The sequence below is a fragment of the Equus przewalskii genome, chromosome 6, assembly GCF_037783145.1.
Source record: "Equus przewalskii isolate Varuska chromosome 6, EquPr2, whole genome shotgun sequence".
Lineage (NCBI taxonomy): Eukaryota > Metazoa > Chordata > Mammalia > Perissodactyla > Equidae > Equus > Equus przewalskii.
In genome coordinates this window covers 83,804,877-83,830,474 of record NC_091836.1, presented here as the reverse complement: position 1 = coordinate 83,830,474, position 25,598 = coordinate 83,804,877, and the positions used below count along the sequence as shown (strand labels likewise).

Genomic DNA, 25,598 nt, shown 5'->3' with positions numbered 1-25,598 from the left:
ATAGAAGACCAAATGATTTTCTCAAAGGCACACTCTTTGTGTTAGGGGTATAGGAATTAGAAATCTATCTCCTGACTCTTAGCACTCTTTCCACTACCCTCCCACCCCCACCCCAACTGCATTCACTGGCAAAGTGAAACATTCTACAAAATCAACCACAATTTCAGACAATTTCAACAATGAATAATGCGAAATACAAGAAGTTTAGTCATTTGGATTTTTGTTTTTTGAACACTGAAGCATTTAAAATTTTTATTTTATGTGTGTTGTTATGAATTGATTTCAGTTTTATTCTTTAGCAATTTATATATCTTAAATGGCAGTACCAACATTTATTTTCCTGTTGCAGAGTTGTCAGTCTCCCAAATGTTGGGCCAGAAATTGTAAATGATTTATGCCTGGTCATTGAACTTCTCACTGAAAGTCACATTAGCTCTGAAACAGGCAGACATGCCCATGTCTTCCTCTGAGTCAATGCCAGAGGACCAGACCTCTTACTAGAGAGATAAGCCATATTAGGTATCTCTGAGCCTCAAAACCACCTGGAAATCATAATTAAGTCAAGCCAAATACTCTCTTCCCTTGCCTATAAGACAAAGATAACACCCATTTTATTAAAAGGTTGAGACTGTGAGAGACATTGTATACATAGGGCCTGGCACATAGCTGAACCCAATTGAGTAGTTGTAATATTTATATATTTTTGCTTTGTTTTATAGATAATTTTCATACAACTGCACATACATCTTTCAGATAATTTTATCTCTAAGTTATTAATTAAACACTGACGTCCACCTCCTCCAATGTTTACAGAGATCCACATGTTCTAAAGATTTCAGCGAAATCTCCAGCAGGGTTCACTTCCTGCCTCTCTTTTGCAGCCACTTCTGTCCTCCCTTCTCCAGTAGGGGCTTTATTAAACTCCAAATATGTTTTAGGTAAATGATTCAGAAGTTTTGCATCTCTTCCCACATTTGTCAGTAAAGTTACTGATGGAAAGCTTTGGTTTCTGCCCTTCTTTACACAATACAACCCATTTTTTTAAGACTTTATTTTTTTAGAGAAGTTTTAAGTTCACAGAAAAAGTAAGAGGAAGGTACAGAGCTTTCTCATACTCCTCTTGCATTCACACATACGTAGTTCCCCCTAGTATCAATATCCCCCACCAGAGTGGTACATTTGTTACAACTGATGAACCTACATTGACATCATAATCATCCAAAGTCTCTAGTTAACCTTAGGGTCCACTCTTGCTGTTGCATATGCTGTGGATGTGGACAAGTGTATAATGACATGTATCCATCACTAGAGTATCACAGAGTATTTTCACTGCCTTAAAAATCCTCTCTTCTCTACCTATTCATCCCTCCCCTCACCATCAACTCCTGGAAGTCATTGATTATTTTATTTTCTCCATAGTTTTCTCTTTTCCAGAATTTCATATAGTTGTGTTTTGGTAAGTTTTCACTTTATTTAGTTGGAAATATTTTTAAATTTCTCTTGTGATTTCTTCATTGATCAATGTGTTACACAAAAGTGTGTTGTTTGATCTCCATGTATTTTGGAGTTTTCCAATATCTTTCTGTTGCTGATTTCTAGTTTAATTCCATTGTGGTCTGAGAACAGACACTGTATGATTCCTGTCCTTTTAAATTTGTTAAGGTGTGTTTTAGGGCTCAGAATGTGGTCTATCTTGGTGATTGTTCTATTTGAGCTGGAGAGGAATGTGTATTCTGCTGTTGTTAGATGAAGTAGTTTATGGAAGACAATTATATCCAGTTGATTGATGGTGTCATTGAGTTCAACTATGCCCTTACTAATTTTTTGCCTGCTGGATCTGTCCATTTCTGATAGGGGATTGTTGAAGTCTCCAATTATGACATGGATTCATCTATTTTTCCTTGCATTTCTATGAGTTTTTGCCCATGTATTTTGACACTCTGTTGTTACCCATTAATGGGTGCATACCCATTAAGGAGTATTGTGTCTTCTTTAGAAGTGATGCCTTTATCATTATGTAATGCCCCTCTTTATCCCTGATAACTTTCCTAGCTTTGAAGTCTGCTCTGTCTGAAATTAATATAGCTACTCCCACTTTGTTTTGATTAGTGTTAGCATGGTATATTTTTCTCCATCCATTTACTTTTAATCTATATGTGTCTTTATATCTAAAAAGAGTTTCTTGCAGACAACAGATAGTTGGGTCTTGATTTTTTTATACACTCTGATAGCCTTTGCCTTCTAATTGGTGAATTTAGAGCATTGACATTCAAAGTGATTATTGATATAGTTGGAGTAATATCCACCTTATTTGTGACTGTTTTCTATTTGTTGCACTTGTTCTTGATTCCTATTTTTGTCTTCCACTCCTTTTCTATCTTTTGTGGTTTTAATTGAGCATTTCATGTCCTTCCATTTTCTCTCCTTTCTTAGAATATTGGTTATACTCCTTTTTCAATTTTCTTTAGTGGTTGCCCTAGACTTTGCAACATTTACAACTAATCCAAGTCGATTTTCAAATAACACTATACCACTTCACAGGTAGTGTGAGTACTTTATAATAACAAAAAATTCGTAATCCTTCCCTCCCGTCCCTTATATAACTGCCGTCATTCATTTTTATCTACCTATAATCATACCTAAACATTTATGTAGAGATATAGATACATGATATACATAAGTATACATTATTGAATACATCATTGGTATTATTACTTTGAACAAATTAGTATCTGTTAGATCAACTAAGAATAAGAAAAGTAAAAGCTTTTACTTTATCTTCACTCAGTCCTCTGATGCTCGTCTTTTCTTTGTATAGGTCTGAGTTGCTGACCTACATCATTTTCTTCTTTCCAAAGAATTTCTTTTAACATTTCTTGCAAGGCAGTTCTACTGGCAACAAATTCCCTCAATATTTGTTTGCCTGAAAGAATCTTTATTCTATTCTTTTTTCAGTCTTTGTTCTCTTTGCTTTTCAGTTTTGGAGGATTCTGTTGAAAAATCCTCAAGTTCAGAGATTTTTTTCCTTCAGTCTTGTGCAGACTACAGCTGAGGAAAGAATCTCTGAGTTTTTGATCTCTAGCATTTCTTTCTGGTTCTTTCTTAGGATTTCCATCGCTCTGCTTACATTGCCCATCTATTCTTGCCTTACCCATTTTATCCATTGCGTACCTCGCATATTAATCATGGTTGTTTTAAATTCTCAGTCTGATAATTCCAACATCCCTGCCATGCCCACTTCTAATGCTTGCTCTACTTATATTGTGTTTTTGCCTTTTAGTACACCTTGTAATTTTTTCTTGATAGCTGGACACGTACCAGTAAAAGGAACTGCTGTAAATAAGTAACGTTGTGGTGAGGCGTGAGGGGAGGGGAAGCATTCTATAGTCCTATAATTAGGTCTCAGTCTTTCACGAGTCCATCCCTCTGGACTGTGAACTTCACAAGTGTTTCACAGTTTTTTTCTCCCCCCTTAGGCAGGAGAGATGGCGAGAGTGTGCTGGAGTTAAGTACTTCCCTTCTCCCACTTGGAAGACTAGAACTGAATGTAGTTGGGAATTTCCCTTCCCCCACATTAGTTAGGCTTTGATAATACCCCAGCTGGTTAGGCTCTGGTTAACTAGTTTCTCCTGAGGGCAAGCCTTGTTAAGAAAAACAGAATGTTCTGGTCTATTTCAAAACGGTTCCTTTTCTCCTCCCCCTGCTGCAAGCAGCAGGGAATTCGCCTCCCCCCACCCCCAACTTCACCCCATATTTACTGTGAGAACGTGGTGGAGCTCCTGGGAGGGAAAAACTCACACAGTTGCAAGTCCCCCTCTATGACTGAGTGCCCCATGAGTGTTTATCTTTCAGAGTTCTCCACACTGAGCCACAGCAATTCGTTAGCTACAGTTCAGGTTTTCCTACCCCACCGCTTGCTCCAGGTGAGGTTTGCCCTTTTGAGCGTCCGCTTGGTAAGCCATTACTCCCTGTATGCATTTGTCTTTCTCTCCAGTTGTGGGGACAGCAATTTGCCTGTTAGGTCCTCACTTCTCTTAGGGATCTTTGAAGAGTTGGTGATTTTTAATCCGTTCAGCTTTTTATTATGTTGTTGTCATGACTTCCAAACTCCTTACATGTGGAATGGAATGCAATCAATTTTCAGTCGAAATTCCCAGTTAATTTCACAGCTCTGAATTTCCCCCAGGCTAAGGAGAATGGATTTGTGGTGGTGTTGTTTCTGCTACCGCAGTTGTTATTGTTGTAGTTTTGTTGTTGTTGTTGAGTCTATATCATACACACATTGTATAGAATTAAAGGAGTAAGCCTTTAGGTGCAACATTTTTAACTGCATAGAAATTCACAGAAGAATCTTCAACCACATATGGGTCTCTGGAACATCCTGCTAAATTATTATTTTTTTTAATTTAGATAAAAAAATCACAAGAATCTAATTTACACGAATGGAAATAAACATTATAGAGTTCATCAGTGTTGTAAAAAATTTTTTCCAAACTAAATTGTTTCCAACTCACCCTGATTTCCAGGTTTAAAAGTTATAAAATAAGATTGTAAAATCAAGGACCAAATAGTCAAGTGACTATTTTTAAATCAGTGCTTTTGCTAGACCAAGCTCTGTTTAGTCCGGAACTTCACAGAAGTTTCAGGGATAGCTGGACGCAATGAAATGTATCAGTGCACATGAAGGTCTAAATGTCCTGGGGTCAGTCTACAGATTCCATGCAGTCCCTAACAAAATTCCAATGGCATTTTCCATAGAAATAGAACAAACAATTCTAAAATTTGTATGGAACCACATGAGACCCAAAATTGGCACAGCATTTTTGAAAAAGAAGAACAAGCCTGGAGGCACCATGCTCCCTGATTTCAAACTACACCACAAAGCTATAGTAATCAAAAAAGTAAGGTATCAGAATAAAAACAGACACACAGATCAATGGAACAGAATAGAAAGCCCAGAAATGAACCCATGCAGGTATGGTCAATTAATTTATGACTAAGGAACTAAGAATATACAACGAGGTAAGGATAGTCTCTTCAACAAGTACTGTTGAAAAACTGGATATCCACATGCAAAAGAATGAAACTGGACCACTATCTTAAGCCATCCTCCAAAATTAACTTGAAATGGATTACAGACTTGAATGCAAGGCCTGAGACCATAAAACCCCTAGAAGAAAACATAGGTGGCAGGCTCCTTGACATCAGTCTTGGCAACGATTTTTTGGATCTGACACCAAGAGCAAAGGCAACAAAAGCAAAAACAAACACGTGAGACTATGTCAAAGTAAAACACTTCTACACAGCAAAGGAAACCACTACCAAAATGTACAAGCAACATACTAAATGGGAGAAAATATTTGCAAAACATATATCTGTTAAGAGGTTAATATCCAAAATATATAAATAACTCATTCAACTCAATAGCAAAAGAAAGAAAAATCCTATTAAAAAATGGGCAGAATATCTGAATAGACATTTTTCCAAAGAAGACATACAGATGGCCAACAGGTACATGAAAAGGTGCTCAATATCACTAATCATCAGGGAAATGCAAATAAAAACCATAATGAAATATACTCGCACACCTATTAGAATGGCTATTATCAAAAAGACAAGAGATAATGTTGGCAAGGAAAAAAGGGAACCCTTGTGAACTATTGGTGGGAATGTAAATTGGTGCAGCCACTATGGAAAAAAGTACGGAGGGTCTTCAAAAAATTACAAATAGAACTACCATATGATCCAGCAATTCCACTTCTGGGTACTTATCGTAAGAAAAGAAAAACACAAACTCGAAAAGATATATGCACCCCTATGTTCGTTGCAGCATTATTTGCAATAGCCACGATATGGAAACGACCTAAGTGTCCATGGATAGATGAATGGATAAAGAAAATATGGTGTGTGTATATATATATATATATATATATATATATATATATATATATATATTTATGTATGTGTATATATATATTAATGAAATATTATTCATTCATAAAAAGAAATGAAATGTTGCCATTTGTGACAACATGGATGATCCTTGAGGGCATTATGATAAGTGAAATAAGGCAGACAGCTTTTACATAGAGAGAACATATTGGTGGTTGCCAGAGGTGGGGATGAGGGGTGGCCACAATGGGTGAGGGGGGTAAAAAGGTACAGACTTCCTGTTATGAATTATGTAAGTCATGAAGATGTCCTGTACAGCATGGCGACTATAGTTAATCATACTGTATTGCATATTTCAAAGTTGCTAAGAGAGTAGATCCTAAAAGTTTTCATCACAAGAAAAAAATTTTGTAACTATGTGTTGTGGTGGATGTTAACTAGACTTATTGTGGTGATAATTTTGAAATATATACAAATATCAAAATCATTATGTTGTATACCTGACACTAATATAAGGTTATACGTCAATTACACCTTAACAAAAAAAATCTTTAAAATATCACTAAAGAAAACCCTCTTACTACAGTAGTCAAAATTGTAGTACTGGCATAAAGACAGACATATAGACTGATGGTTTAGAATAGAGAGCCCAGAAATATACCCTTATATAATGTATTTAATATATTTAATATTATATAATATATTAATGTAACATAAAATTTAAAATGCCATGTAAAATGTATTTAATAATTTAATGTATACAATATATAATTTTTGACAAGGGTACAAAGACCATTCAATAGGGAAAGGACAGTCTTTTCAACAAATAGTGCTGGGAAAACTAAATGTGCACATGCAGAGGAATTAAGTTGGACTTTTACCTAATACCATATTCACAACAGATCAAAAACCTAGATGTAAGACCTAAAGCAATATAACTCTTAGAAGAAAACGTAGGACAAAAGCTTCGTGACTTTGAATTTGGCAATCATTCTTTGGTTGTCGTAAAATTCACAGGTAATAAAATAAAAAATGGACAAATTTGACTTCATGAAAATTTTAAAAATTTGTGCATCAATAGGAACTATCAACAGAGTAAAATGACAATCCATAGAGTTGGAGAAAATATTTGTAAATCATATATCTGATAAAGGATTGGTATCCAGAAATTATAAAGAACTCCTAAAATTCAGCAATAAAAGATCAACCATGCTGATTCAATAATGGTCAAAGGAATTAATAGACATTTCTCCAAAGAAGATAGCCAAATGGCCAATAAGCACATGAAAAGATGCCCACCATCATTAGTCATAGGAAAATGCAAATCAAAAGTACAATCAGATACCACCTAACACCTATTAAGATGGCTATTATTTAAAAACAAAAAGCCACTAAATAATAAGTGTTGGCAAGAATGTGGAGAAATTAGAAACTTTGTGCACTTTTGGTGCACAATGTAAAATGTAAATGAACGTACATCACCGTTAATGTGTAGCCAGAAAGTCAAAAGGGACAGCCATTGTGGAAAACAATATCACGTCATAAAAAAAAAATTGTGGAAAAGTCCCCTGCCAAATTGTAAAACAAAGGAAAAAAGATCATGACATTCCTGACCATTGCTCCTAAATGCTTACTCAGAATCGATTTGCTGTGTTTACACGTAATTCTGACGAGCTCTGTTTCTGTTCTCTTGAGTACAGATCAATTGAGCAGATGAGCACAAGGACCCTTTTTATAATTCTTGACTGGTTCTCATTTAATGCCTATAAGCTTTTTGTTTCCATACCATTATCCTTTGTTTGGTTTGTTTCACTGCACACCAAATGAAAATGCAAGTGGGTGGATTGCTACTAAATACAGTTGCAATGACATCAGCAAGAAGTGACAGTTGACAACCTGATGGGAAGAAATGAAACAGAATAACTATAAAATTATATAGCTACTAGACATCAAAAAGACTGGCAGCGTGACATCATCTAGTTTGGGGCTATTGGCCCCACAGGTCTTATTCCCCTGAGAGCAGCTGTAATTATGCGAACACATTCAGTGATATTTTCATGATAATGTCAGTGATTCCTCAAGAAAGAATTTAAATTATATTCAGTTTATTCTATTAAAGAATTATTCTTTTTAAGAATGTTCTTTTTAAGAAAGTAGAGGAATATGCAGTGCATTTTATCCAGTTTTCTATACAAGTTGACATAATCTGGCACTTGAAGGGGGAAGCTTTTGTTATAATGATAGTAATAGCCACCACTCTCGAGTGCCTGCTCTGTGCCAGGCAATGTGCTAGGTGTTGAATATAAATTGTCATTAATCCTGCTGGGCTATGAGCCTGCAACATGGCCAGGAATGTATCTGAGAGGTGGGCAAGGCAGATCCATCGTGTTGTGGCTTTGGCAATTGGTTTTACTGTGAGAATTAAAGACTTACAGATTGCCTTCTTCTTAAGAAGGCAGAGGAGTGTGTATTGATTTCATGTAATTTATCATATTAAGCTGATATAGTTGGATAGGCTTTTATTATAATAATAACAGCCACCACTCTTAGGTATCTGCTCCAGGCCAAGCAATGTGTCTGGTCTTTAATAAAATATCTTTTCTCTTGCCAGGTAGTTATTATTATCCCCATTTTACACATTGAGAAACTGTGGCTCAGAGAGATTATCATCTGCTCAAGTACAATAAGTGAGTGATACAGCCACAACTCAAATCCAGCTGCATGAAATCCCAAACCCATACTCTTCCCAATCCCAGGCAACACTACTTATAGAGGAAATACCATTATACGCACCTTATGGTTCCCGGACAGTGCTCATAAAGGACTGGCTTCTGTAAGGAGCTTCCTGGTACAGTGGGAGGGTTCCTATTTCTATCCCTCTTCTCAATGGAACACTGTTCTCAGCCAGGGAGAGGAGAGCCATTCTGGATCCTGTGAGTCGGCGCAAAGGGAGAATTTTAGTCATCTAAGAGAAACCCATCCAGAGTGATTCCTTGATGTCACCAACTGAGTCCATCCACCTCTCAGAGTGACCTGCCTGGCATGGTTTACCATGTTCAGCATTTTCCCTGGCAGCTGAAGGCATCCTAAAATAGCCTCTGGACCTTGGAAGGAAACTCTCCTGGTGCCTACAGTAAGAAGGTGCCTGTGGGGTTGGGAAAGGCAGCCCCAGGGCAGGTCAACTCCTCTCTGGAGGAAAGTCAGCGAGGCCTTCTCACTGTCCAAGCATGAGAGGCCAGGAAAACCCCACGGACACATATCCCATTCCTTTCTTCTGCCACAAATGCCTTTCTCATTCCTTGTCTACCCTAAAACTCACTGACGTCATATTCTTGGTTCTAAGCTCTTAATGGCAGTGGGAAGGCTAGAGCTGACTGTTGTTGGGTGTTTCCCTTCCTCCTGCTAACTTAGGCCATGATAATACCCTAGCAGGTTAGGCTCTGGTTAACTGGTTTCTCTTGAAGGTAGGCCTTCTTAAGAAGAACAGAACACTCTGGTCTATTTCACAATGATTCCTTTCCACTCCTCCTCTGGAGGCAAAGGGGGATTTTTCTCTGTTATTTACTGTGAGAACCAGGGGTAGCTCCTGGAGGCAAATCCCACCAGGGGATTTTTCTGCCATATGTACTGTGAGAATCTGGTCGAGCTCCTAGAGATAAAACTCACACAATTGTGGGTGGCCCCTCTGACTGGGTGCCCCTGGAGTTTTAACTCTCAAGAGCCGTCTACACTAAGCCCCTAGCAGTTCATAAGTTACAGTTCAGGTTTTCCTACCTCAGTGCTGGTTCCCACTGAGGTTTGCCCCTGTGAGTCTCTGCTCCAGTCAGCCATTACTCCCTGTATCTGCCTGTCTGTCTCCCCAATCTTGTGGGAAGGGATTGCCCGGTGTTCATCTCTCTTAATGATCGCAGAAGAGTTGTTTTTTCTTCCAATCTCCTCAGCTTTTTATTTGCTCTTGGGACAGAGTGGTGACTTCCAAGCTCCTTGGATGTAGAACCCAGTACAACCAATTTTCAGTGGAAATCCTCCAGTTAATTTGACAGCTCCGAATGTCCCCCAGGCTAAAGAGAAGGAATTGTGTTGTTGCCACTGCCACTGCAGTTGTAATTGTTGTGGTTTTGTTGTTGTTGTTGAGTCTAGATCATATACACATTGTATAGAATTAGAGGAGCAGCCTTTAGGTGTAAGTCTTTTAATTGCATAGAAACTCACATAAGAATTTTCAACCAGATATGGGTCTCCAGCACAGCATGTTAAATCATCTTTTCAAAAAACTTTAAATCAAAAAGCATAGGAATCTAATTTAAAAGAATGGAAATAAACACTGCAATTAGATTTTATTAGAATTGTTGACTTCTAATAGCAAAGAGGCAGTCAGTTATTCCTCCAGCATAAATGGGTTTATTTGTGACCAGCAGAGAATTGCAATTCAGGTCTGCAACCAAGGCTCCCCACCTGCAAGTCCCCCAGCCGCAAGGGAGGAGAAACTCTTTCATAAAGAGAAGAGGAAGTTGGCAGCGCTACTGAAAACAAAGAGTCCCCTGGAGGAACTGAGCCTTCTATGTGTAGTGGCTTTTCATTGGCTGACTTATGACATTCTCTCATTGGCTGAGCTTCCTGCCTGTCAAGAAGAAGAAGTCTACCTTCTTCCTGTTGGGCTGGGCTATAGAGGTAGGGCGTGAGAGCGCCACCTTCTGGCCTCCCAACTTTAATTTAATAAGGTTTCTATTAGGTTCACAGTGTTGTAAAACTTTTTTTTTGGCAAACTAGATTGTTTCCAACTGACCTTGATTTTCCGGTTTAAAAGCTATGAAATAAGATCATTAAATCAAGGGCCAAATAGTCAGGTGACTATTTTAAAATCAGTATTTTCCTTGGCAGCTTTCGTTAGATCAAGCTGTCTAGGGCTGAAGTTCAGAGAAGTTTCAGGGAAAGCTGGATGCAATCTATGCAGTCTGCGCCAGCGAGGGTCTGGACGTCCATGAGTCCACTTGTAAATCAGGGGTGGGCTCAGAAGAGAGTGGTTTTATATTTTACACTAGGAGACCCTAGATTTTAGGAAGAATCCTTGGGATAACCCGTATTCCTCTGTCTCAATCCTGGAAACGTCTATCAGGAAACCTACTGTGTGTGCCAAATGAAATGGGAGGAGTCTGACTGAAATGTTTGTGCTCACAATTTCAGAATCCAGGCACGACGCTGCTCTACCTAACAAGGTCCGGATTTTCTGCAGGCTGGGATTAGAGCCCTGTAACAGCGGTGAGACTGGATGGTGAACTTGCTGGAATGAATTGGTTCTATTCATTCAACAAACATAGGCTGAGTGCCTGCCAGGGTGCCAGACATGGTGCCAAGTGCCAAAGTAAAGGACTGTTTTTTTAAACCTCGGCCCCCAGCTCAGCACCAGGCACTTCTTGCAAGTTCAAGGCGGGCTTGAGGGGTGAGTTAGTACCAGTCCCTCCCTAACTGAAGACACTGACCTTGAAAGGAAAGTCTGAAACTGCTGGCGGCTACCCTAGCACCTTCTAGAAGGGTGCAGAACCTGATTCCTTCCCCCACACCGCCAGCCCAGTTGGTAGCTACCAAAGATTTCCGAGTGAGGAGTGAATGTTGGCAAGAAGGCTGAAGGCACACGTGGCCTCCAGGGCTAGAGTTCTGAGCCCTCACACGGACATGGCCACGAAATCGGCTTCTAGAGTAGTCGTTTCTTAACCATTTTGCAGTCACCATTCCACTGGTGAATGCTATGCTTCTCTCCTTAGGAAAATGCAATCTCACGAACACATGCTTACTAGTGATTTGAGAAGGTTCATGTGTTAGAAATCTCAGGTATCGGAAGTGGAAGTCATTTCCGCGAAAGCATTTGGCACCTGAGAGCAAAGACTCCCCTACAGCAGCCTCGAGCGGCAGAGCCCAACCTCCTGCCGCACAGTGTCCCCTATGCTGCCTTTGCCAATTCGGCCTTGCAGCTCCGCACGGAAAGCCTAGGTCAGGGCTCAGGACCCAAACTGCTGAGCCCCGAAGCCCGGACTGGCTCTCAGCGGCGGCTGCCTGATTCTAGGCTCCAGGACGCACCGAGCCCAGGATCCGCCATCCTGAGCCCTGTCCCTTGCTCCGCTCGCTTTCCCGGCTCCGTGCCTGACGCGCACCTGCGTCCTACCCACCAGCCCTTCCACTCCCGGGTTCCCCGGCCGCCCTGCCTGTCTGCCCTGCGGAGAGCGAGTTTCAGACACCCAGTTCCCCTGCCCCGAGCTCTTATTCCCTTGAGGCAGTGCCGTCCCGGGAGTTAAGAAGGAGGAAAGTGGAATAAGGGCACCTTGGAAGTTAGGTGTCCCCGAGCATAGAGGCCACCAAGTGGAATGGGAAGAGATGTGCCGCGAGGCAGGTGTGTCCTAGGAAATGCTGTGTCTCCTGGGGACTGAGGACTGGAGTGCGGACCGGTGGCTCAGCTCACTTACGGCATCCCCGGGGCTAGTTTCTGCTTTGTTTGAGACAACCACCCAGCTGGCGTTCTTGCCTACCCTCCCCACCCCCATTCCCGATGCCGTAGCTGTGCTTGCGGCGCTGGGAGGATCTGTACAGCCTGCCGCGGATTGCGGGTGCGCGCTCAGACCCGGAGCTGCGTGGACAGTGGGAAGCTCCTCTCCCCGCACTCCACCCGCTGAGGGCGGCAAGTAGGACCTCAGACCTTCCAGGCAGGCTTGTAGCAGAAAGCTCTGGCAGAGGGGTCCTGAAACCCTGTTGAGCAGGGGGTTAGAGGGTCGAGGTTGTGCATAATTTGATATTGTGGAGCACGCTTATTCTCGAGAGCGAGTGCAGGTACGGTGCGAGCGGGTCATCATCATGCCAGTGTGTGCATGCCATCCCACAAGAGACTCGCAGGCACACTTGGGACGCAATTGAAAGTGAACCCAAGTGGATGTCCGCGCCAGTGTCGTTTTGAGAATGTCTGTGCTTTGGGGCGTGGGCGCATGTTTAACACAGTAATGAGTCTGTGTGTGTGGAAGTGAGTGTGAGCGTTAGTCTCCACAGGGACTCTTCAGCAGCGTCAAGCCCACCCTGTTCTCTAGTGAAGGACTCAAGTGCGGGGCATGCAGTGCAGGGCTGAAACTGCAGGCCTAAGTTGGCAAAGAGCAGCCGGAAGCTGGGGCTACTGGGCAAATGGTTCAGATGGGCGGAGGAGCGAGAGGTGACGGATGGCGAGGTGGAAAAGCAGATGCTAGAGCAGGCTTGGAGTCTCGGGAAGCATCTGTTCCTTACACCTCCCCACTGAGACCCAGCCAGGCATAACACCCTCCCTAGCCACATGTAGGACCACCCAGCAGGAGTCCAGTCAGCCACACAAGGTGGGCGTTCGGAAGGTATGGAAGGAGATCTTACAGAGTCCCCTATGTGGGCCAGGAAGCTCTTCCAGATCCCTGTCGAGCTGGGAGCCAGCCAGATGGCTGCTAATCACAGCATTCCTTCAAGTTGGGGCCCCATTTCAAAGATGAGTACTTGAAGCACTGACAAGTTACTTGCCATGATCCTGCTGCCTAGAATTGGTGCAGCTGGAACTGAGTTCAGGTCTGACAAAGTTCTCACTCTCGCCTCCATCTCTTGCTTCCCAGGAGCCCTGCTCCTCTGTGGGTGATTCCCCCTCCCTGAATCAGACATCCTGCCTGGGCCCAGAATGAACCCCACTGCACCTTAACCCTCCAACTCTCCATGGACAGGGGTCCAGCGGGAGTTTGGGGAAGCCAAGAGTCCCTACAGTCCTAGACTCTGACAAAAAAAGACCTCAAAGCTGGGGATGGACTGGGGCTTGTGTTGAAAATCAACGGAACTGAACAGGTGAAATTTACCATGAGGACAAACTGTCCTCAAATTCCTGCTCACTTTAAGAGTTTCTCCTTGGTCACCACCCCTCCCCCTTCCATCAATGACCTCAACGCAGATACAAGTAGGATGGTCCTGCTGGATGCTCCAGGTTCTGACGCAAACGGTGACACAATTCATCAGGGCACAAGATCCTTCCCCTCATTGGCTGCCCAGAATTCCTGGACCACCCCAGACCTGGAGCTGCAGGAATAAGAGCAGACACTGGTGCTGGGAGGCATCAGAGCCACTGCTAGGCTCAAATGTCACTGACTCTTCACAGTACCCATCGCCTGAGGCCAACGCTGCTGCCGCTGCCACTATCTCTGCTCCAAGCTACCTGCTGCCAGGTGAGCCCTGAATTTCCTGCTTACCTTGTACTCCTATTTCTCTCTCCCTCTGTCTCCATTAGTCTCTCTCTTGGCTGATCTCCTTGCCTGTCTCAGAGTCTCTGTCCGCTTCTGTCTGGATCTCTTCATCACAGAATCTCTACTAGTCCCCGATTCATTCCAGGTCGCTGCCCCAGGTAACACTGGACAGTCTCAGTTCGGGGACTCCCTGCTCCACTCTTCCCATGCTGAGGTGGGCTCCAGTCTCAGTTTCTTGCTGCACATGCTTAGGCCAATCTTGGGATGCTTGAGCTCCCCAAGCACAGCGCGCAGAGCAGGAGGCAGGAGCAGCTTCGGCAAATCGAGCACTCATGAATCACATCTAGTTCCTAGCAGTCCCCCAGAAATCAGTTACCAACCTGAGCCAGAACACTGTGTTTTGGGAGCTTTTTTCCCCAGTTTGAGTCCTGGGTCTGAATTTAACACTCTCTCAGCTTGGTTCTTACAGGGTACTCTATGCCAAAGTGCAGAGCGGCTGAGCAGTAGAATTTGGCTCTTCAGTTTCTCAGAGATTCCAACCTCAGAGATGTTCCCTCACTAGGTATCTTCCCCCACACACCCCAGGATGTGAGCAAAAGCCCCACACAAGGAGCACAACTGGGTGGCATTATGGAAAAGCTGTTGTGACAAGGTCCTTTGAGACTGTCCTCAACAGAGACCTGACCAACAGGTGTGAGAGTCGTTACGGTGGGGTGTGGGGAGATGGAGCTTACCTTCCCCACCCAATTTCACTCTGGGCTCACTACTCTAGCTTTGTTGACCAACGCATGCTACATGCTCACCAGACCCACCCAGGAGTCACTGACAAGGAAACAATAGTGAACGGAAATGACATGACCAGCTTGAAGCCAGGAAGCCAGGGAGTTAGAGGCAGAGGCAGGACCAGAGCCCAGGTCTGTGGGCTCACAAAACTTTTGACTGCTGAAAGTGGTGTCGTTCTTCCCTTGCAGAGAGGTGTCATGGGCTTCTGGAAGTTCTCCGCCTTTCTGCCTGTCAGCATCTTGGTCCTGTACCAGGCGGGCATCCTCCAGGCAGCGTCATTGGGGTAAGACAGCCCTGCCAGAAGCACACTCCCCTCCCACTTCCCTTGGGATCAAACAATTTCATGCTCTGACTGTTTAACAACCAGATGTCAGGCGGAAATATATGTATATAAACCTGCATAGAAGTTTATTATAAACTTTTTAAGATATAAAGATGTGTCACATGTAATTTACAAATAGAAATAAGATATACAATACTCTTTGTTGTAAAATTCATATAGCTCATCGAGCCTCGCAGAAGGTTTTCATTGCTTTCTACCAAACATACGTATCTGTAGCAGACTTATTTATCTAATTCAACCATAATTTGAGAAGTGAATTGCATCCTAATCTGCTAACTACTCTGCATATAAACCTGTTGTTATTAAATCTGATATGTGATCTATTAATCTAAGTCACCCTCATACAAATTATATTTATTGAACTTAAACCTTTTCCACATTCAAACTGTAATTGTAAGTTTTATCATTTAATTCTTAATAATGGCTATGTTTAACACTAAGCTCATAAAATTCCTGAAAATCTAACCATCCAGTTTTCACAAGCCCGTATGATCCAGTTTTAGCAAACCACTTCTTCAAGGCCACCGCAGTGCCGGGCTCCTGGTGAAGGAGCGTTTTGGAAGGACGCTGGCCTCATGCCCTGTGCACTGGGAGTTGGGTGGCCACGTTCTCAGGAGAAGGTGCAGAAACCAGGAAGCCTGGCTGCTTCTCCCGGGGAGGGGGCAGGCGGGGGCTCTGAGCCTGTACTGGGTTTGCCTCCCCTCCCCAGGGATATGTTGGAGAGCCTCCCAGACCCTACTATACTTGCTGAAGAGGAAACACAACTCCTACTGGCTGGTCTGGTGAAGGAATATATGCAGTTGAAGGCACTGCAGCAGGAGACAGAGAGCTACAGGTGAGACTCCCCACCCCACCCAGCACAGGGCACCCCCTCCCTCCTGTCAGGCCCAAGAAGGAGGAGAGAACCCAGCCGGACAGGAGGCCAGCAGGCTGTCAGTTCACCCCGACCTGGGGCCCCGCTGTTCTCAGGCTCCACTGAAGACAGGTCAGGTGGAGAGACTGTGGCTAGATCACATGTAAAAAGATCCATTTCTGAAAGCGGTTGGGGACGGTGTGGAATCCCTCTCTCTGGACACTGGTCTGGCATTACTGAGGAGACTTCCCAGCCCTGCAGGAGTTAGGAATGGTAAGTGTGACCCCAGCAGATGGACCCTATATATCTCAGGAGATTCTGGAAATTTGGCTCCACCTTGTTAACCTGCATACAATATTCTCTCTCACCTGCAAGGCGCCTTCATTGCACATTTGCAAGGTGAAGCCAAAGGCCTTGCAGAGGGTGGGCTCAGGTGGAGCAGTGTTGGAGGTAGGTCTGGGGTCTTGGGATGTGTAGGATCCACGGAGATGTGAATGATGTCAGGAGCCAGACACCCTTCCCGGCCCCTTCTCCCCGTGCACCCTGAGCTTGGAGACACACCTGTCCCTGGTCTGGGCCCAGCACTGCCCCGACAGAGGCACGTGTTGCCCCTGCATCCCCCTGAGACCCTCTCTGCAGAGCATGAAGGACTGCGCAGCATGTGGAATGCCAGACAAGGTCCCAGCTTCTCCACCACAGCCCTTCCCCACTGAGCCTGCTCTGGCTCAGTGAACCTCTGAGTTCTCCTAATGGACGAGGTGTGAGCTGCCCTCCTCCCTGGCCCTCCTGCGAGGCTCCAAGTGACTTCTACTCTAACCTTCCGTGTGACAGCCACAGCAGCAGAGCCAGTGCATGGTACCACCTGGCATGTCTTTTCCCTGCAGCCTGGATAGCCCCAGAGCTAAGCGGTGCAGTAATCTGAGTACCTACGTGCTGGGCACATACCCACAGGACCTCAACAAGTCTCATGTTTCCATAAACTACAATTGGGCTTGGAATGTGGGGCAAGAATAGGGTCATGGTCAGAGGCTTGGAGGGAGACCACGGACCTCCCATTGGCACGTCCCAGGATGCCTACTAAGCCCCTCCCTCTCCTTTCTAGTTCTCTTTCTTGCTTCCTTCCTATAACTTGATGTGTATGGATCTCTCTGCTTGTTCTTCGGGCTGGTATCAGTGGCTTTCTTTGTGGCAGTCGATGTCTGGAAGCTCAGATGGGAGGAGAGAGAGCAGGACCTACAGACCAGAAGAGAATCACCCAGGAAGAGATCAGAGAGAGAGAGGGCAGCCCTGTGAGTCCCTGAGAATTTCATAGCAGAGCTTCTCACTCCAGCTTCTGAATGTGCTTGTCATTGGGGAAATGAAGTATATTTCTAAAAAGACCGAATCGTGGTGGTTATTCTGTGGCCCAGATCCCAGCTTCATGGATTCAGGGACACCTGTCTTAGAAGTAGCCTTAGCTCCAGGTAGCTGGACTCAGGGCATGCTGGGTGGTCCCTGTGACCAACCTCAAGTAGCAAGAACAGGAGCCCTGAGGAGAAGGTAAGCACCTCCATGACGTGATGCTGCCAACTCTCCTCCTCTTCCAGTTAAGGCAGGGGAATTTTCCTTTTCTTAAGAAGGACTACTTGGTACCTGAGAATGGGATGTAGCTTCTAGACAGTCCTTAAGAATGGGCTTGGGTGCGGCCCCGTAATTCTCTCCAGTCATGTAAGCCTGGTTGATTTATTTATACAGGAAAGATTGACTGTTACAGCTCTGTGTCCCATCGACAGTTACCCAGCATCATCTCTGGGCTTTCTGACACCTCTGGGAATGTCTATGGAGAGTGATCATGGCATTTTTCCTATTGGCCAATGATTTTCTTCTGTGATAACTGTGTTTAGGAGAAAATTCTTAAGATTCATTGGTGCCTCTCAGAGCAGTAATTTGACCATGAAGATTCCATAGGTCAGGCTTCTGCCCCCAGGCTCTTACTGACAGGCCTCTTTTTCTCTTTTCTGCAAATCAGCTTAACTGAGGAGAAGAGCAACTTTGTGCCCACCAACGTGGCCCCTAAACCCTCTGGCCATCGCCGCAGGGACCTTCAGGCCTGAGCAATGAAATGGCTTCAGGAAGAAGGTGACTGCCCTTGTACTGTTGGATGGCTGGGTACTGCTGGGGTGCTGTCCACACTCTAACCCTCCCTGGGTCCACAAGAGCAAAAAGCGACAGGGGAAGGTGCCCACTCTGGTGTCTGGAGAAAGAACAGAGTCCCAATAGCTGAAATCCCTAGAATTTGGGTTCATTTCTGTTTTTCTAGTGTCTCCCTGGGACACTGAGATCATCTGCCAGGAAATATAGGTCCTGTTTATTTAGAATACTGTTCCCTCAGTTATAGTTGTGACTATTCTATCATTTGAGTCTGAAAGGCAATGACACTGTCCTTTTGGAGTATATACTACAGTGTCGTGTACACCTGAATTCAGAGCATACGCTTGGGTCCAAGTACTGTGTTTGCCCTCTACTAGCTATATGACCATGGGCCAGACACTCTATTTGAGCCTCAGTTTCCCCATCTGTAAATTGAAGGTAGCAATAGTATTCACCTGCTAGCATTAATATAAAGAATAAATGAGATAATATGTGACAAGAAGCTCATGATTCATAAGTAATTACATTATATCTGTTATTTTTTTTCTCCTAGATCACCATGAAACTGAACTCTACTTCCTTTAATTTTTAGTGAAAGAAATGTGTAGGACAAGGAGCATGGAAGACACACCTATGTGCACACTTCTAGATATTGAAATCACTCTTTTTGGTTTGAAATAAACTAGATCTAAATGCAGAATAAACTCATGGCAGTTGTCTAGTGTGCATCTTTTTATATTGGATTTGTCATCAATATTTATGATAGCATGTCTCATCGGTTTATCTGGTAGCAAATCTGGGCCCCATAAACCAGCTCGTTGATTATATAATATAAAATTATGCATATGAATTATATTTCCATGAGTTTTACGAAAAGTGTATCATAAAACCTACGTGACCATCACCACAATAAAAGGTACAGAATATTTCCAACATCCCAGAATGTTCCTCATGCCACTTTGAGGTCAATATCCCCCAGACCCCTGCCTCACACAATCACTGATGTGATTTCTATCACTGTGGATTCATTTTTCCGTAGATAGATGGTACGTACTCTTTTATCTAAATTCTTTCACTCGGCATAATGTTTGGGTGATTTATTTATATTGTTGCATATATCCGTATATCATTATTTGGGGAATTAATTAGGTGTTAATTCTCAAGAATTGGGGAGAAAGAGTTAAGTAATATTCCATTGTATGCCAAAATTTGTTGAATGAACATAGTTTTGGTTATTCCATATGACATTCTTATGAACCTTCACGTACAAGTATTTCTGTGAACAGCTGAAGTCATTTCTCTTGGATAAATAGCTAGAAATTGTATGGTGAGTGTCTGTATAACTAAACTGACTATGCCAATTTATAAATGGCTCTGCCATTTTACGCTAGCAGAAGTGTATTGTGATCGTTCAGCTTGCTCCATACATCATAGCCAATGCTTAGTATTTTCAGTCTTTTAATTTTTAGCCACTTTTATGACTCCATAACAATATCTCATTGTGGGTTTTTTTATTTCCCTAATGACTACTGATACATGAGTATGTACTCATGTGCTTATTGGCCTTTTGTTTGTCTTCTTTTGTGAAGTTCCTGTTCAACTATTTTGCCAATTTTAATTGAGCACATTATCTTCTTATTATTCAGTACAGGAGATCTTAATCTATTCTAGATATTAGTTCTGCTTCCTCTTTGAACACTATTTCACTCACTCACATTTCTCTCCCTTTTGAATCACTTCCTTTTGGAAACCAGATGACATGAAGTGAGGCACTCGAGCTGGCTATGGAGGGGACCACGTGTCAAGAAATGGAGGTGTCTGGCCAACAGCCAGCAAGAAATGAAGGCCTGTTAGTAACCAAATGAGTGAAGTTAGAAGTGGATTCTCCAGCCCCAGTTGAGCCTGGAGATGAGTGCAGACCCAGCTGAGAGCTGTGCTGCAACCTCAAGAGACACCCTGAGCCAGAACCACCCAGCTGAGCGTCTCCCACAGAGCCTACCCTCAGAATCTGTGTGACATAATAAATATTGGTTCTTCTGAGCTGCTAAGTTTTTAGGTAATTTGCTACTCAGTGATAGACAACTAACATCCATCCAAACCATAATAACTCCAGTTCGATCTCAAAATCTGGAAAGCACATTCAAGGAAGTTGGCTAGATATGCAGACCTGAGTTCAAGCTGGAAGCCACAGCTCCCAGAAAGGATGCACTGTCAGATCTCCTCCCCGCAGTTCCCAAGCCCAGATCGGATTAGGTGCACTGGCACAAGCTGCTCCCATTCCAAACAAAATCAGATCCTTCTGTTCTTCCTCATTATTGAGAGCTTTTTACCAACACTCTCTTTCTCTCTCTGAGTTCTCATTGTTTTCCATCTCACAGCTACTCTTTCACATCATGCTTTCTGCCTCTAAGATTCTCATGGTGGGAAGAAACACTAAAGGCCATTTAGACGAACACACATACTTGAGTGTCCTCTATAACAACCCTCAAGTGGTCTTCTAGCTTATTTTTGCAATTTTGATGTCACTATCTCCTAAGGTAGGTCATTCTATATTTGGATCATTCTGACTCTTAGAAAATTCCTCCAACAGTGAGCAGAATTCGCTTTCTCTGCCCTCTTGCTTCACTTAGTTTTCAAGAGATTCACTCTTGGGCAGACTTTCCAGGGAGAATTGGCTGCGACTGAGACCAGACCTCTGAAGCAAGGACTGTGTGTTGATTATTGGGGATTTATGGTAAATCATATTTTCTTTACTATGAATTCCCTAGCTGGACTTGGTTTTCTATGAGCCATCTCACTAGCTGGATGCATAAGAGACAATTATCTATTCATCCTCAAGAATGTATCTGGGTTTGGGAGATTTATTTGGATCCTCAGTTATTTCTGCACCGGGCGAAACTTTTATGGATATTCTTGTAGCAGCTGCTGCACATAAGTGATTGGTAGAGCTAACAAATGTCTTGCCCTTGTGTCTGGTAGGGCCCTGAGCCAAGCACTATAAATCTGGACCCCATCTTTCCCACTCAGGCTTGCCAGGACAATGATAAGATTAATTGTTTCCATAAAGAGGGGGATTCTAGAGACTTCCTGGAGAGCTTGGCTCATCTGTAGATCTAGGAAAGTTGTATAAATGATTTCTTGCCTACTTAAATGTAGCCAACAATGGCTAGAAAACCTAGCCATTTGTGAAAAAGCCTAAAACACAGTCCACCAAGCTATGTATGCTGTGGCACCTGACTTTTGCTCCAGCCACAATTCTCACCATGCTCTCTCCCACTCTGAGCTCCAGTTACACTGGCATTCTTTCAGTTTGCCAGAATCTGCATATTCTTCCTGCTGCAGGGCCTTTCCACATTCTTCCCTGTTCTCAGTTAACTGTTACTCATCTTTTAGATCTTCCTCAGGGAAGCCTTACAAGACAACCACCCCCGAGGCCAGATTATAATTCTTCTTATTTGATCTCAAAGAGTGGATGTGCCTTTTCTTCAGCTCACCATTTCAATTTTAGTTTATACATTTATTAGTGTGAATATCTGATCAATGTCTACTCCCCCTTAGACTGAAAGTTCCATTCTCACAGGGACTGCATCCATTTTGCTCTCCATTGTTACGCTTAAAATAGTGTCAGGTATAGTGTTTGTGGCATGTGTAAAAGAAGCAATTAGAAACCACTGTGATAAATGCTATCCTTGGAGTAGGTACAGGGGAGGTATAGTCTAACCTACACTTTCCTGGGAATGTGATATCATATCACTTCTCTAGAAATCAACAGGATTGTGCCAGATGAACAGAACAACTATGGAAGTAAGAAATAATAAGAGGGGCCGGCCCGGTGGCGCAGTGGTTAAGTTCTCACATTCTGTTTCTCGGTGGCCCAGGGTTTGCCAGTTTGAATCCTGGGTGCAGACATGGCACGGCTTGGCACGCCATGCTGTGGCAGGCGTCCCACGTATAAAGTAGAGGAAGATGGGCACGGATGTTAGCTCAGGGCCAGGCTTCCTCAGCAAAAGAAGAGGAGGACTGGCAGTAGTTAGCTTAGGGCTAATCTTCCTCAAAAAAAAAAAAAAAAGAAATAATAAGAGCCTGAATGAGCTCATCAGTCATTGGACACAGGTCAAGTCAATTATTTCTCCTCTACAATGAGAACTATTAGTCCTTCTATTCAGATACAGGAAGTTATTGAAAGTCTCATCAAGGATGGCAAGAGATTTAAAACTGGAAGAGAAATGACCTTGTAAGTTGGCAATTGGATGACACACAGCTCCTGTGAGATAGCCAGATACCATCCCAGAGCCTCACTGAGGAAGACCAACTTTTCTAGAGAGCTGTGTCCTTGATCACTCATGACGAGATTTATGGAGATGGCAGAACGTCCAGGGGCCAGAACTGAGGAGTCCAAAAGGAGAAGTGGTAATGCCGGGTCAGGCAGGATCACTATGGCTATGCATCCTTCAGTTTCTTGAAGGTTGGTCTCCAGACATGACCCTGGAATGCAAAGGCAACTCCATAGCACCCTAGAGAAGCCAGAAAGCAGTGCCACATACACCAGAGCTGGGGAGCTGTCAAGGAATACTGGGCCTGTCTATAGGGCATGTGGAATCAGCTGAGGTGGTGCTGAACTCAGCTGATTCCCAAGAGTAATCAAATAATTCAGCTCATGCAAATTCATATGTTTAAGCTCTAACCTCTCATGTGATGGTATTTGTGGAATGTGTACAAGTGCTCTTGTAAGAACAGTCACCAGAGAACTTGCTCTCACTCTCTCTACCTGCCACGTGAGTACACAATGAGCAGGGGCGGCCATCTTCATGATGAGAGACCTCACAAGAATGTGATCATTCCGGCACCCTGACCTCAGATTTCCAGCCTACAGAACTGTAAGAAAACAAACGTCTGTTGTTTAAGCCACCCAGTCTATGGTGTTGTGTCATGGCAGGTGCCAACTAACACAGAGGCGATACCGTGGTGAACAGGGAACACTTAATCCCTACACTCGTTGCTAGATGAATACAGAAGACTGATATCAAAGTTTCTCCCACTTTTGAAATCCTAGAGTCATTGCCTTGTTCCAACTGTCTTATGCATATACTGCTGTGTAACAAATTACCACACACTTAGTGGCTTAAGACCCCACACATTTAGGTATTACCTCACAGTTTCCATGGGTCAGAAATCCAGGTTTTGCCTAGCTAGGTCCTCTGGTCAGGGTCTTATAAGGCTGAACTCAAGGCACTGACCTGGGCTGCAGTCTCATCTGAGGCTCAGTGTCCTCTTCTGAGCTCACAGGGCTGTCAGCTGAATTTATTTACCCGAATACACAGAATTTATGGTAGCTTGCTGCTTCAAGGCCAGGAGGAGACCACCTCTCTTCAGAAAAGACCCAGTTTCTCTTTCAAGTGCTATCACCTAATTAAGTCAAAACCACCCAAGATAATCTTATTTTTGACTAACACATAATCAATGCGTTTAGGATTTTAATTACATATGTAAAATCTCTTTACTTTGCCATCTAAGGTAACCTAATCATGAGAGTGGCATCCACCATATTCACAGGTCCCACCCCTAGTCAAGTGGAAGGGGTTATGCAGTGGTGTACACAGGGATCTGGAATCTTGGGGCCTCTGTTAGAATTCTGTCTAGCAGAGGCCACCCTCTGATTCCCAATGATTCATGCCCTGTCCACAGGCAAAATCTATTCACTGTCCTCCAAGGTTCCCAAGAGTCTCATTCCATCAGCTCAATATCCAAAATTTCATCAAAATCAGTTCCAGGCATAGAGGAGTCTCCTGGGTGTAATCAATTAAGCACAACTCCTGGGGCAATTACTCTCCTCTGGGGACCTGTGAAACTAAAGAGACAGCCCCCCAACAAACTCCACATGCAATGATGGGACAGACATAGGATAACAGCTATAGACATCCTGGCTCAAAGGAGGCAGGAAACAGAAGGTACTAAAGGACCATTGGTCCACGGTAATTCTAAAATCCACTGGACAAATGTCTCTTGATTAGGTTTCAAGGCCTGAGAACAATCCTCCCTGGCTCTCAGTTCTGTCCTCAGAGTCATCCTGCCGTTTTCATGAAAGATAACACGTTTGCAGCTATGTGATTTTATCAGCCTACTTCCAGCCAGTACAATGTTGAGGACCCAATATCTCCTTTGATTTTGTAATTTCCTGTCCCTTTTAGTCTAAGCTGGCAGTGTTTCTGCTAAAACAACTTTTTTCAAGTACCTGTGGGTCTTCCATGGATTTCACAGAGATTTGCTCCATTAGACAAAAGTCTCAACCATAAATTGTTTCAGATAATCCCTACTCTATCCTTGGCTCTTGCTAAAATAGCTGAGGGACAATGCTCTTAAGTCTCCTAGAGACCCTCTGACTTGATTAAAAAGATCTATGAGGCCCACCCTGAATCTCTCAAAAGAACCCTAGTGTGGCTGAAAACTCTGATCTTTTGATCTTCTCAAACTTTTAGCAAAATATGTAATAATAACCTTCACCTTTTCCCTAGAGCACGATTCCCCAACAGTGAATCTCCTAATGTTAGCATCTTTTGCCATCTGGAGAGGCTGATTTTTCAAAGTTATTAGGTCCTAATTCCAAATTCTTCCTCCCTCAAGTCATCACTCTCCTCTCCCATGCTTTATAAATGACGAGAAGAGATCGAGGGCACTTTCAACACTTTGCTTGGAAATCTCCTTAGCTATACAATCTAAGGTCATGACTTACATTTTCTCCTTCTCACATAACTACAGGAGGCAATTTTGCTAAGTTTCTGCCATTACGTAACTGGGATTTCCCTTTCCCAGTTTCCAATAACAGTTCCCCACTTCCTTCTGAGTCCTCACCAGCAGTATGCTAAAAGTCCAGGTTTTTACTAGTCTTCAAGACAATTAGAACTTCCTCATTCACGCTTTTCAAAACTCTTCCAGCCACTGACTATTCTCTGGTTCCATAACTGCTCTTATATTCCTAGGTATTTGTTACAGCATGGTCCCACTTCCAGGTTCTAAAATCTTTCATTATCTATTACTGCATGACAAATTAACACACATTTAGTGGTTTAAAAGAACACGCATCCTCACAACCATTGCCTTAGTCCAACCCTTATTTATTTCATGCCTGGATTATTGCAATAACTTCCTCCTGGCTTCTTGCTGTGGTCTGGCTTTCTCCCTTTCAGTCTACCCTCTTCACTTAAATGAGATAGATATGATCTTTTTGCTCCTCTACTCAAAGAACTTCTTGAATTCCTATTGTCTATAGTCTTTGACATAGCATAAAATAGTTCTCACAGTATGGTTCCAGCCTATATTTTCAACTTCTCTTCATTCATTTTTCCAATACAGCTACTACTTACCATTCTCCAAA

The 25,598-nt window shown here is 43.2% G+C and overlaps 1 protein-coding gene and 1 long non-coding RNA gene across 3 annotated transcripts in view; one reads left to right on the top strand and one right to left on the bottom strand.

Annotated features, from left to right (window-relative positions):
• Positions 1-7,630: 7,630 nt before the first annotated feature.
• Positions 7,631-25,598, bottom strand: part of LOC139083983 (uncharacterized) — a 36,883-nt gene continuing 18,915 nt past the window's right edge. Inside the window, exons 2-3 of the long non-coding RNA XR_011541214.1 lie at positions 8,686-8,823; positions 7,631-7,788 (exon numbers count right to left, since the gene is read on the bottom strand). This is a non-coding gene — a long non-coding RNA (uncharacterized lncRNA). The remainder of the gene's footprint in view (positions 7,789-8,685; positions 8,824-25,598) is intronic.
• On the top strand, positions 11,077-18,934 carry LOC103565272 (calcitonin gene-related peptide 1-like). 2 transcript variants are annotated; one of them, XM_070624373.1, is made up of 5 exons: positions 11,077-14,099; positions 15,089-15,183; positions 15,953-16,078; positions 18,105-18,214; positions 18,780-18,934. In XM_070624373.1, the coding sequence occupies exons 1-4, from the start codon at positions 14,013-14,015 to the stop codon at positions 18,187-18,189; spliced, it is 393 nt and encodes a 130-aa protein (XP_070480474.1). In that variant the 5' UTR covers positions 11,077-14,012; the 3' UTR covers positions 18,190-18,214; positions 18,780-18,934. The 2 variants fall into 2 exon arrangements, with proteins under 2 accessions (XP_070480474.1, XP_070480475.1); XM_070624374.1 differs by lacking the exon at positions 18,105-18,214.

What these genes read in the sequence shown, in the direction of transcription:
- LOC103565272 (XM_070624373.1), top strand. Translation starts at nt 14,013, where the DNA reads ATGTCACTGACTCTTCACAGTACCCATCGCCTGAGGCCAACGCTGCTG. An exon ending in TCCAAGCTACCTGCTGCCAG is followed by an intron (nt 14,100 to 15,088) that starts GTGAGCCCTGAA and finishes CTTCCCTTGCAG; the next exon opens with AGAGGTGTCATGGGCTTCTG. An exon ending in CAGGAGACAGAGAGCTACAG is followed by an intron (nt 16,079 to 18,104) that starts GTGAGACTCCCC and finishes TCTGCAAATCAG; the next exon opens with CTTAACTGAGGAGAAGAGCA.